Source organism: Gopherus evgoodei, chromosome 5 (genome assembly GCF_007399415.2).
Source record: "Gopherus evgoodei ecotype Sinaloan lineage chromosome 5, rGopEvg1_v1.p, whole genome shotgun sequence".
Classification (NCBI taxonomy): domain Eukaryota; kingdom Metazoa; phylum Chordata; order Testudines; family Testudinidae; genus Gopherus; species Gopherus evgoodei.
This window is the reverse complement of record NC_044326.1, coordinates 14,146,684-14,160,126: the sequence shown is the minus strand read 5'-3', so window position 1 is coordinate 14,160,126 and position 13,443 is coordinate 14,146,684. Positions and strand designations below refer to the sequence as shown.

General features: G+C 45.2%; 1 protein-coding gene across 2 annotated transcripts in view; it reads right to left on the bottom strand.

Annotated features, from left to right (window-relative positions):
• Positions 1-13,443, bottom strand: part of LOC115652487 (charged multivesicular body protein 3) — a 53,483-nt gene that overhangs the window by 24,716 nt on the left and 15,324 nt on the right. Inside the window, exon 4 of one of the 2 annotated variants that reach the window (XM_030564528.1) lies at positions 11,123-13,121. The exons of the other annotated variant lie outside the window; for it this stretch is intronic. Within the exon in view, the coding sequence (XP_030420388.1) occupies positions 11,579-13,121 (1,543 nt within the window). The 3' untranslated portion in view covers positions 11,123-11,578. Of the gene's footprint in view, positions 1-11,122; positions 13,122-13,443 lie in introns of those variants that run through there. 2 annotated transcript variants of the gene reach the window in all.

Genomic DNA, 13,443 nt, shown 5'->3' with positions numbered 1-13,443 from the left:
GTACCAAAGGGTTAAAGTGACTTGCCTGAAATTAAACAAGTTAATGAGAGTTGGGAATGAAAGCAGGATTTCCTAATGGCCAGGGCCCTTACTCTAACCCCTAGGCCAGGCTTTTTATAATTTATTTCCTCAAGGAATCTTTGTACAAGAGAGAGCAAGGTTTTATCATATTTGACCCATTTTCTATCTCGCCTACAATAGCTAAAGCAGCGTATTCTGAGGAGCTGATCTGTGTCTTCCTACCTACTTTAGGGTTTTACACTACAGTAGTAACTGAGTACCTTCTGCAAAAAACAGAGTGACGATAGCAAAGTGTCTAGTGGACTAGTACATTTAATCATTTACTTATTACATATACACATACCAGAAATATAGGATAGGGGTGGTACAAAGGTTTTAACACCATGAGTTTGTCATAGGTACATTACTCACACAAAGCAAATGCTATGAGTCAGTTATGCAGCTGATCCCAGTTGAGAGCAAAAAAACTTTCAGGCTACACCATCATGTATTCTGTATATGCCACATATATTACAGATGAGCTATTTAGGAATATTTTAATTAATACAGACTTGTACAGGAGCTTAGGCTATCCCTCCTTTGGAATTAAAAATCACACACTTTACATTTTAAATAATTTTTTCTGTTAACCCGTATGTAGACCCAGATTGTGCGCCTTGGTGGGAAAACCCATGGAAGGATTACATTAAAACAATGCAATTGGCACAGTAGTATTTTGTATCCATAGAGTGGGAAGAGGAAGTAGTCCTTCTAATCTTCAAGATGGCAGCGCATCCTCAGGGAGCCATGCTGCCATGGCCTCTGCTGTGTATGCCTGTCTCTATTGCCCCTCCTCAGTAGGGGGTTGATACCTAATGAGAGTTGGTTTAAATTAGTGGTTCTCAACCAGAGACACACATACGCTGGGGAAACACAGAGTTCTTCCAAGGGGTACATCAACTCATCTAGATTTTGCCTAGTTTTACAACAGGCTACATAAAAAGCACCAGTAAAATTTCATGCAGTGACTTCAGCTTGTAGACAATAGCTTCTTATACTGCTCTATATGCTAGACACTGAAATGTAAATACAATATTTATATTCCACTTATAATTATGGCAAAAATGAGAAAGTAACAGTAAGCAATTTTTCAGAAATAGTGTAGAGACACTTTTGTATTTTTATGTCTGATTTTGTAAGAAAGTAGTTTAAGTGAGGTGAAACTTGGGGTATGCAATCCTGAAGGGGGTACAGTAGTCTAGAAATTTTAAATTAATGTAGATAGTTTAGAGTTCTCACATTACTCTGCCACTGATTTTGTGTGTGGCCTTGGGCAGGTCATTTCACCTCTCTGCCTTAGTTTATCGGTAAACTGGGGAATACGTACCAAGATCATGGCATAGTAGAGAGTGCTGGCTGGGAGAATTAGTCAATGCCTGTAGAAGGTTTGACCATGTAAGGCAATACACCAGGGCTAAGTATTACTAAGCAGTGCAGTGAAGCAATACAGGATTTTTGGAACAAGGTAAAAGAAAAGGGCGTTAACCACCCTACTCTTAATTACAGTAGCTACATAGCATTATACATACCTTCATTATTTAATTCCTAGAACAAGACCATTTAACACTTACAAATATTTATTGTTCATCTCAGTCTCCTTCCTAAATCCTACCCAGTATGAGCAGGTATTTTCTAGAGAAGAGTTCTGTTCATTGTTAGGAGTATTATTTATTCCAGTGCATCCGAGCTAGAAGAGCATAAGGACATTCTCTCGAAGTCTCTTGCACCTCATTAAGCCTATTGACCGAGTAGCTCAAAGTTGGTCATTTTGCATTTTCACTTGTTGAACTCTCACACCAGCCTCTTTCAGACTACAGAGAATAGGACATTGCACTTCTAAGACCCCTTTCACCCAAGGATTTCAAGACACTTTGCAAATATTAATGAAATGCAACTGAACAAAATACTTAACTACCCAAATTGTGCCAATCTTGTTTTATATTCTCAGGGTACGTCTACACTACGGGATAATTCCGATTTAACATAAACCGGTTTTATAAAACAGATAGTATAAAGTCGATTGCAAGCGGACACACTAGGCACATTAATTCGGCGGTTTGCGTCCATGGTCCGAGGCTAGCATCGATTTCTGGAGCGTTGCACTGTGGGTAGCTATCCCATAGCTATCCCATAGTTCCCACAGTCTCCCCCAACACTTGGAATTCTGGGTTGAGAGCCCAGTGCCTGATGGGCAAAAATCATTGTCGTGGGTGGTTCTGGGTACAGCCTCACCCCTCCCTAAGTGAAAGCAGCAGACAACCGTTTCGCGCCTTTTTTCCTGGGTGAACTGTGCACAGCACAGCAAGCATGGACCCCGCTCAGATCAACACCGCGATCGTGAATGTTGTAAACACCTCGTGCATTCTTGTGCAGTCTATGGTGAACCATGAACTGCAAAGGCAGGCGAGGAGGCGGCACCGGCTACAGCAGTGCGGCGACAAGAGTGATGAGGATATGGACACTGAATTCTCTCAAACCATGGGCCCCTGCGCTTTGGAGCTCCTGCTGGTAATGGGGCAGGTTCTACCCATTGAATGCCGATTTTGGGCAGGGAAACAAACACAGACTGGTGGGACCGCATAGTTTTGCGGGTGTGGGACGATTCGTAGTGGCTGCGAAACTTTCGCATGCATAAGAGCACTTTAATGGAACTTTGTGACTTTCTTTCCCCTGCCCTGAAACGCCATAATACCAAGAGGAGAGCAGCCCTCACAGTTGAGAAGCGAGTGGCAATAGCCCTCTGGAAGCTTGCAAAGCCAGACAGCTACCGGTCAGTTGAGAATCAATTTGGAGTGGGAAAATCTACTGTGGGGGCTGCTGTGATGCAAGTAGCCAAAGCAATCACTAAGCTGCTGCTACAAAAGGTTGTGACTCTAGGAAACGTGCAGGCCATAGTGGATGGCTTTGCTACAATGGGATTCCCTAACTGTGGGGGGGCGATAGGTGGAACCCATATCCCTATCTTGGCACTGGCGCACCAGACCACCCAGTACGTAAACCGCAAGGGGTACTTTTCAGTGGTGCTGCAAGCATTGGTGGATCACAAGGACGTTTTACCAACATCCACGTGGGATGGCCAGGAATGGTTCATGACGTTCGCATCTTCAGAAGCACTGCTCTGTTTAAAATGCTGCAGCAAGGAATTTACTTCCCAGACCAGAAAATAATTGTTAGGGATGTTGAAATGCCTGTAGTTATCCTGGGGGACCCAGCCTACCCCTTGATGCCATGGCTCATGAAGCCATACACAGGCAGCCTGGACAGTGGTCAGAAGCTGTTCAATTACAGGCTTAGCAAGTGCAGAATGGTGGTAGAATGTGCATTTGGCCATTTAAAGGTGCGCTGGCGCACATTACTGACTCGCTCAGACCTCAGCCAAACCAATGTCCCCATTGTTATTGCTGCTTGCTGTGTGCTCCACAATCTCTGTGAGAGTAAGGAGGAGACCTTTATGGCAGGGTGGGAGGCTGAGGCAAATCACCTGGCCGCTGATTACGCGCAGCCAGACACCTGGGCGATTAGAAGAGAACACCGGGAAGCGGTGAGCATCAGAGAAGCTTTGAAAATGAGTTTCATCACGGGCCATGGTATGGTGTGACTGCTGTGTTTGTTTCCCCTTGATGAACCCCACCCCCTTGATTGACTCATTCCCTTTAAGCAACCCACCCTCCCCCTTCGATTACAGCTTGCTTAAGGAAATAAAGTCACTATCGTTTAAAAATCATGTATTCTTTATTAAAAAGGTCATTATAAAAAGAGGGAGAGAACTGACAAGGTAGCCCAGGTGCAGTTTGGGAGGAGGATAGGAGGGAAGGAAAAGGCCACCAAAATCATTTCAGTGTAATGACAGCCATTTGGTTGGGCTGTCCATGGGGGTGGAGTGGGCAGGGCAAAAAGCCTTCCCCCACGCGTTCTTACACATCTGGGTGAGGAAGATATGGAACATGGTGAGTACTGAGGGTGGTGACACAGGGGCTGCAGCGGCACTCTGTGACCTCGCTGCTCTTCCTGAAGCTCCACCAGATGTCAGAGGATGTCAGTTTGATCACGCAGCAGCCCCAGCGTTTCATCCCACCACCGCTGATCTTCCTGCCTACACCTCTCATCTCGAGCGTCCCTCCTGTCCTCACGTTCACTGGCATCTTTCCTGTAATGTGATACCACGTCCTTTCACTGATTCAGATGAGCTCTTTCATTGCAGGTTACTTCCATGATTTCCCAGAACATTTCGTCTCGCGTCCTCTTCTTCCTCCGCCTTATCTGAGCTAGCCTTCGGGATGGAGTAGGGAGGCTTGAAAAATGTGCAGTTGCATGAGGGAGGGAAAAAAGGGAGAGAAGTATTTAAAAAGATACATTTTACAGAACAATGGTTATACTCTTTCACAGTGAACAACACTATGCACCTTATATAGCACATGTGATTTCACTACAAGGTTGCATTTTGCATCTTAATTTTGAGTGCCTGCGGCTCTGGTGTTACAGATCTCACAGATGCAGGTCCGGGCATCAGAATTCAGCTTGCATGCGGCCATGGTAAGCCATTGTCTTCCGGCTTCTGCAGCCTTCACTTCCATTCGCAGAAGCCACCCCCACCCCACCTCCAATTCTCTAGGATGATCGCTTTACCCCCCCGCCCTCCACCGCATGGCTGGTATCATGGAAGATCACTGCTAATCACCCCCCTTCCTCCCCACCGCGTGGCTGGTAGCTGGGAAGATTCCTGCTAGCCAAACGTGAGAAAGATCCTCCCCTCCCCCTGCTCGGCTACATGCAAGGAAGGATTTCTTGTAAGTAACAGGCAAACACCCCTCTCTGTCCCCTTAATTAAATTCCTGAATTTCAACCAGGTTACCATGAACGATATTACTCCGCTGAGGATAACAGAGCGAGATAAAGAACGGATGTTTCTTGAATGCCAGCAATCACTGGGACCATACACAGCTATGCTTTGTCATGCAATGATACCCCATTACTTGCTACATGCATGGCATGGTAAAGTGTCCTACCATGGTGGACGGAACAAGGCTGCCTTGCCCAGAAACCTTCTGCAAAGGCTTTTGGAGTACCTCCAGGAGCGCTTCATGGAGATGTCCCTGGAGAATTACCGCTCCATCCCCAGACATGTTAAACTTTTCCAGTAACTTTACTGCCCGCGAATGCATCCCAAGCCCTCAGGGCAAATCAATCATTAAAAAAAGCTTGCTTTTAAAACCATGTTTTAAATTTACAAAAGGTACACTCACTAGAGGTCGCTTCCATGGCTTCACTGTCTGAGCTAGTGGGTTGGGAGGGCTGGGACGGTAATTCCGTCTGGGTCAGAAAAAGATCCTGGCTGTTGGAGCTGATGGAGAGCTGTGTGCTCTCTGCAAGCTCGTCCTCCTCTTCCTTCTCCTCACTTCCCTGTCTGCATAATCCTCAGCTATGGTTGAGATTACAACCCCCACTACAGAATCCAAGGACAGGGGTGGGGTAGTGGTGGCGCAGCCCCCTAAAATTGCATGCAGCTCAGCGTAGAAGCGGCATGTTTTCAGCCCTGACCCGGACCTTCTGTTTGCTTCTTGGTTTTCTGGTAGGCTTGTCTGAGCTCCTTCACTTTCACTCTGCACTGCACTGAGTCCCTGGTGTGGCCTTTCTCCATCATGGCCTTGGAACTTTTTTCAAATGTTTTTTCATTTTGTCTTTTGGAACCGAGTTCTGTTAGCACCGAATCCTCTCCCCATATAGCGATCAGATCCGGTACCTCCTGTGCGGTCCATGCTGGAGCTCTTTTTTGATTCTCAGGAGACTGCATTGTTACCTGTGCTGATGAGCTCTGCGTGGTCACCTGTGCTGATCAGTGCTCCACGCTGGCCAAACAGGAAATGAAATTCAAAAGTTTGCGGGGCTTTTCCTGTCTATCTGGCCAGTGCATCTGAGTTCAGATAGCTGTCCAGAGCAGTCAGTGGTGCACTGTGGGATACGGCCCGGAGGCCAATACCATCGATTTGCAGCCACACTAACTCTAATCCGATATAATACCAATTTTAGCGCTACTCCTCTTGTTGAGGAGTACAGAAACCGATTTAAAGAGCCCCTTATATCAATTTAAAGGGCCTCGTAGTGTGGACGGGTGCAGCATTAAATTGGTTTAACACTGCTAAAATCAATATAAACACATAGTGTAGACCAGGCCTCAGCCTTTCGTCTGTTCTTGTGTCTTTTAGATTGTAAACACTGGGCTAGGGAGTGTCTCTGTGTTTGTATAGCATGCAGCATAATAGACTCAATCCTGATTGCAGCTACTATAACAAGAGTTTAATATAATAAAAGCACCCTATTGCTTCTCAGCTGAAACGGCCAACAAGGATACCAAATGCGGTGGTTTCTGAAATAGACATGTCCACTATGAACTAGACTGAGGCCATGAATTTCACATAGGCAACCAAACAGATATTAGATGCCAAAGATTTGAGTCAATACTGTACCTACTGTTCATGATCTAGAGACCTACAGCAGCAAGACTCTCTCTCTCTTATTACCATAAAAGTCATCCTAGCAAAACTAGTGTGTCTGTGTCCTCTATGTGCCTCCTTCTGACTGTCCAAACTATTGTCTTATTTCTCAAACAGAAATAGATTTATACAGCAACAGGGAGCATTAGAACAATCTTTGGCTGAAACGGGCATCCACTCACTACTGCCTGCAAATCAAGGACAGTACCTCTCCTCCAACAAATATTGGTCTCAGTTTTCACATTACATGACAACTTTCTGTAACCCACAGTGTACACTTAGCCCAAAGGTGCACTCTGCCTGACCATTACTGCAGTAGTGTTGTATAGAACTGTTCATCTTAGGAAAGAGATTACTAAGGAGGGATATGATAGAAGGTTATAAAATCCATTAATGACATGGAGTAAGTGTTATTTATTCCATCACATATCACAAGAACCAAAGGTCACCCAGAGAAATCAACAGGCAGCACATTTAAAACGAACAAACAAACAAAAGGAAGTACTTCAGCACACAACACAGTCAACCTGTGGAACTTGTTGTCATGTGATTTTGTGAAGGCCAAAGCATAACTGGGTTCAAAAAAAGAATTAGATAAGTTCATAGAGGATAGGTCCCTCTATGGCTATTAGCCAACATGGTCAGGGACATAATTCCATGCTCTGGGTGTCTCTAAAACTCCAACTGCCAGAAGCTGAGACTGCACGACAGAGGATGGATAAATGGTTACCCACCTTTTTGTAATTGTTGTTCTTCGAGATGTGTTGCTCACATCCTTTCCATTGTAGGTGTACGTGCACCAAGGACGCAGCCGGAGACTTTTGCCTTAGCAGTACCCGTGGTGCCCTCTGGAGTGCTGTGCACATGGCGTAGTATAGCAGGTGCCGCCAGCCCTGTGCCCTCTCGGTTCCTTCTTGCCGACAACTCCGACAGAGGGGCAGGAGGGCGGGTAATGAAATGGACATCAGCAACACATCTCGAAGAACAACAGTTACAAAAAGGTGGGTGACCTTTTTTCTTCAAGTGCTTGCTCATGTTGATTCCCTTGTAGGTGACTCACAAGCAGAATCCACAGGGGTGGGCTTGGAGTTCACAGTCTTGCAGATTGGAGTACTGCTCTGCCGAAACCAGCATCAGCCTGAGCCTGCTGGGTCAGCACATAGTGTGAAGCAAATGTGAGGATGGACAACCAAGTTGCAGCATGGCAAAATTTCCTGGATCAGCACCTGAGCGAGGAAGGCCACAAATTACGCTTGCGCTTAGTCAAGTGGGCAGTCAGAACTGCTGGCGGAGGAACCTTCGCTAGCTCATAACAATAGCGGATGCAGGCCGTGATCCAGGATGACATTCTCTGGGTAGACACTGGGTAACCCTTCATCCGGTTTGCGACAGACTTACGGAATGGCTTCGTCCTCTCTACTGTGATAGACCCAGGCCAGTTGGATAGAGCAGAATAGCAGAAGGCAGATATACTGGCCACTGGATTAACAATTTTCTGTTCCCTGACTGACCAGAGCAGGGGCCGCTCCAGGCTAATGAGACAAAGAGTCAGGTGAGTTCATTCAATTAATGTGAACACCTGACTCTAATTAAGGCCCTGCTGATACTATAAAAAGGGCTCACTTCAGTCAGACAGGGAAGAGTCAGGGAGCCAGAGGTGAGGAAGTGCGGCTGAAAGACTGATTACTGAAGACACCCTCAGACCATAGTTAAAGGAGCCCTAAGGTAACGATGAAGAAGGGAGAAGCAGGAGAGCTGCGGGGAAGTGGCCCAGGGAAACGTAGCAACTCTGGCTGTGAAAGGTAGGCCGCCAACAACTGCTACCATTAGGGTCCCTGAGCCGGAACCCAGAGTAGAGGGTGGTCCTGGGTTCCCCCCAACCCACCACTACAGGAACATCTCCTGGGCGGGGATGTCAGGCCCCTGTCAGGACAGGAGGCTGAACAGAGACTGTGGGAGTTCCCTCAACCTCCTTGCAGGCCTGTGATGAAAAGGGCTCAGTAGACTGTAACCCTGGCCCTAGAGAGAGAGAAGGGCTACATGGAGGGTTACAGTGAGCCACTGAGGCTAGCATAACCCGCCTAGAAGCGCAGGACCCACGGGAGCAAAGGTCAGAGCTCTGCCACACTATGTAGAAGGCCAGTGCTCACCTGATATCCAGGGTATGCAGCCTGTGTTCCTCATCAATAGCATGAGGCTTTGGGCAGAGGACTGGAAGATATATATCCTGACCAGTATGGAACTGAGACACATCCTTGGGCAGAAAAGCTGGGTATGGACACAGCTGGACCTTCTCCTTATAGAAGATCATGTAAGGGGGCTCCAACATGAGTGCCCTGAACTTGGATACCTTACGGGCCGAAGTTCTAGTGACCAAAAAGGAAACCTTCCAAGAGGAAAGCAGAAGGGAGCAGGAAGCTTCGGGCTCAAACGGGGAGTCCTGTGAACCTGGACAGCACAAGGTTCAGGTCCCAAGGAGGGACCGGGTCCCGGGCATGCAGGTAAAGACATTCCAGACCTTTCAGGAACTGCACCATCATGAGATGAGTGAATAGTGACCTGCTGTGAAACAGAGGATGGAAAGCCAAAATAGCCACCAGGCGACACTTGACTGAAGACAGTGACAGGCCCTGGAGCTTCAGGTGTAACATAGTCCAGGACGTCCTGCAGGGGGCCCTCTTCTGCCCAGATGTGGTGAACCAAGGCCCAACATGTGAACTTTCATTTTGCTATGTAGGTAGCCCTGACGGAGGGCTTCCTGCTGCCCAGCAGGACCTGCTGGATACCAGCGGAACTCTGCCATTCCTCCCCACTCAGTCGTGCAGAAACCAGGCCATCAGGTGCAGTGCTGCCAGGTTTGGGTGCAGCAGGTTCCCATGGTTCTGGGACAGCAGCTCCAGTTGAAGAGGCAGCTGCAACGGGCTGGCTGCTGAAAGACTCGGAGCATGGTGAACTAGTGCTGATGAGGCCATGCTGGGGCAACAAGGATGACAGTTGCTTTGTCTTGTTTCACCTTGAGCAGGACTTTGTGGTGAGATGAGAAGGTCCTGCTGAGGCAATTCGCCAGGACGTTCTTGGCAGCAGGCAGGTGGGTGGCCACCAAATGAATGGTGTGCCGCACACAAAAATCCCAGAGGCTGAGCGCTTCCCGACAGAGGGCTGAAGACCTGGCACCACCCTGCCTGTTGATTTAGTACTGTCCATCAGGACCTGCACACCTTGCCTACCAGGTGGGGCAAGAAAGCCTGGCGTGCCAGGCAAACCCTCTGAGCTCCCTGACATTGATATGAAGGGCTAGGTCATGTTGCAGCCAATGGCCGTGGGTGTTGAGCTCACCCCGATGGGTACTTAATATAGGGAAGGGGTTCTCAAACGGGGGTGGTCATGAGGTTATTACATGGGAGGTCATCAGATGTCAGCCTCCACCCCAAACTGTGCTTCATTTCCAGCATTTATAACAGTGTCAAATATATATATTAAAGTTTTTAAATTTATTGGGAAGTGGGGGTGTGGAGGGTCGCACTTAAGAGGCTTCCTGTGTGAGAGGAGTCACCAATACAAAAGTTTGAGAACCACTGACATAGGGTCAGTTATTTCCCTAAGGTGAATATGGGACACCTGGTAAAATTAGTTGTATTCAAGCAAGTTCAACGGTATTCAATCATAACTATGCAGTACAAATGTTCAAACTAACATCAAGTTGACTGAGCCCGTTTAAAAAAAAATACTGCATAGTTGGATTCTTTTTATTTACCTTCTTATCAAAAGTTTTTTGTACTGAAAGTTTCCATGCTAGATTTTCAGCTAGATGATTTTTGACACGTGTAAACAAAATACTTTCATCCATTTTATGCATCAAAGGTCGTAACACATACACTTTGCCACTATATTAAGCACCCATCCTCCCCACTGCTGCTCGCACTGTACACACAGGAAATAAGAAACAGTTGGACTTTGAAATCTCAAACTTGTTATTTAAATAAACAGTAATATAAAAGTTGTTTTAGTCATTATGTGACAATTCTATGCTATGCCTAGTACAGTGGATCTCATACTAAGCTCCACATGCCCTTATGGCTGGCTGTAGAATAAGACACAAAGGACCAAGCAATGGAGGGTTATGAGGGGAGAGTGGAAGATCCTCTGTCATAGACCTTTTACAAAGTGGTCTGCAGAATGAACTGCAGAACCATTGGTCTAGCAGAACAGCACACAACAGCAAAAAGCAGGCTCAGAAATGCTTACAAAGGAGAACTCTTCAAGCCAGGGACACATTGTCTTCCAGTGTTTGGCAAGTGTCTAGCACATTTTTGGAACTACAAAAATAAAACAAATTACTCCACCACTAGAAAGATGATCTATAGGTCTTGCTGCAAGTCTGAAATAGTAATGAGTTTAAATGGCTCTGAGTGAGATAAGGAGTCGTACTTACTTATTTTTGCATTTCTTCTGTATACAGAGACACAAGTTGTATTATGTTTTCATTTGTCTTCACAGCTATGTAAGACTGGTGACATCTGTAGCCACATGCACAGAATATTTATCAAAAATAATATTACAAATCTGCTGCCTTCTCCTTTTAAAATAATTTATTTTACGGATTTTTAAATGGTACTGTCATATAACATACATTATTCAACAAAGGCGAGCTGAACAGACTCTAAAAGAAGAAACTCAAATTATGCAATTATCTCAGATTAGAATTTCAAATGGTCACCCAAACCCTAACTTGTAAACTTTTGCTGGAATACACTTTTCCTGTAGGCTTGATCTTTGTGCTTACAAAAGCTGCATTACATTTCCAAATGTTGTAAAGGAAAAAATAATTAATTGTATCGTAAATATGCATTCAGTTTCAACATACAAGGCAACCAAATGATTCTGTCATTAACATTACCATCATTTATATTTTAGTTCACTGCACTAACATTTAAACTAAAACTTCAAACCACAAAATCTTTAAGTGACTAACATTTAAAAGGCCAGCTGTAATATGCTGAAAGCTTACAAAGGACATTAGTACACAGCTAAGATGGGGTATCATTTGACAAAGGCTGCTTTTTCTTATAAGAAGCCCATCTACAAACTGGGCAGCAATGTCGCCCCCCAGCTAACCACATCACGATGCAATTCTGATGAAACACATGACCGCATGGTAAGCCCATTAGCAGACATCCATTTTCAAAATTCTCTAGACACACAACACATTCTGTACAGTGCAACATATTAGAAGGCCAGGCTGACCAATCTTCTGTAGTGCTATATGAGCCATACGACCTCGCTTTCCTTTCATACGGCTCGTTATGATAATTTTTATTGGCACATGAACAGATCTCAGCATTGCACTGAGACTCTCCTTCACTGAGACTGTGAACTGTACTTAGCTCATCCTCAGATACTTCTTTTTCACCACTCAAGACATCTTTGCTTTCACTGTCTGAGTCACTTTCACTTTCTTGAGAGGCTTCCAACATTTCCTCTTCAGAATGGATGCCAAGACATTTAAACCTCCACATTGGTAAACTTTTTATATAATCAGTTGGTATCAGAGGGTGAAGCCATAAATCAGGGAAAGCTAATCGCTCCAAGAACAAATCTGGCTCGTCGTCCCAATCTGATTCATAGGGCAAGTGTTGAAAAGAAGCAATTGGGTGGAACAAGTAGCTGGTGTACCAGTCCCACAGACTTGACAGCCATTCCAAGTTATTGGCATTTCTTTCATCATTGTTGTTCCGTCGTCTTTTTTTCTCAAAGTAATCTACTAGTAAGCCATGACCCAGGTAAGTGCTGAGGAACAGGGCTGGGTGTGATGAGTAGAACATCCAGTCAGCTCTCACCCACGAAGCCAGAGTAGTTGTATTAGAATACCTGAAGAGTTTTAAACTATACTCATAAAAGCTATCTAAGTAAGGTAACTGCAAAAAGCCCAACACAGGTAGCCAAGAAATAATTAAGAGAGAATTATACGTCCCTAAAGTGCTTATAAGAACCACAAAACGCTTTATAGTAGCACCTTGCGTGATAAATAGGTCCATCCAAGCCATCAGATTAACCAGTACTAAGCTTAAAACAAATAAGTCATTAACTTCAGGTTGTATTGAGCGCAAGAAGGAATCCATGGCCCGTAGGGATATAAATTCACCAGTGTTATTCCCATACCTATAAATTCCCTCTGGAGTTCTAAGTACGTAGCATGGTGTCTTATAGATATCAATCTCTGCCATGTGACTCTTGTTGTCCCAGTTTTCTACATTCACGAAAATAAACTCAACTCTTCCAGTAAACTTCACACTTAGTGCAGAAAAGAAAGCCGGAGGCTGGTCAAGGTTTGCAAACAGGTATATTTTCACCCGATACTGGTCACTTTTCTTCCATTCTTCTTTTAAATGTTCAGAGTTGTAGATAGTTTTGATCCGAGAAGCTGCATGGGCTGTTATCCACTTGAAAATGTGCTCAGCTTCAATTTTGCGTCCACTGTATTCTTTAAGCATCACTTTTCCCTTAGAGGTACTGGTTTGTGGGACTGACATAATTAGTGTGGATCTCACCCAGCCTCTTCTCCTGCAGTATCTACAAAGAAAACAGTGGATAAGACTATGCAGTTTTATATTTCTAGGACAGTAGTCCTTAAATTTTGAATGCAAGTCTGATGATTATCAGAGGCCCTAAGCACCTGTACACAGCAAAATAAAGGGGAAGTGTGTGTGCTCAACACCCATGGAAACCTTTCCCCACTCCAGAGCCTGCTGTTATAATTCTTCTACTTTCCCACCTACTTCACAAGGGCACTGTGGGGTCTCGAGAGGATGCGTAAAGCATTGCTGATGAGGAAAGTGCTAAATAAGGGTTTATTATAGGTAATAAAGTCAAGTATCATTGATATCAAAGTTCT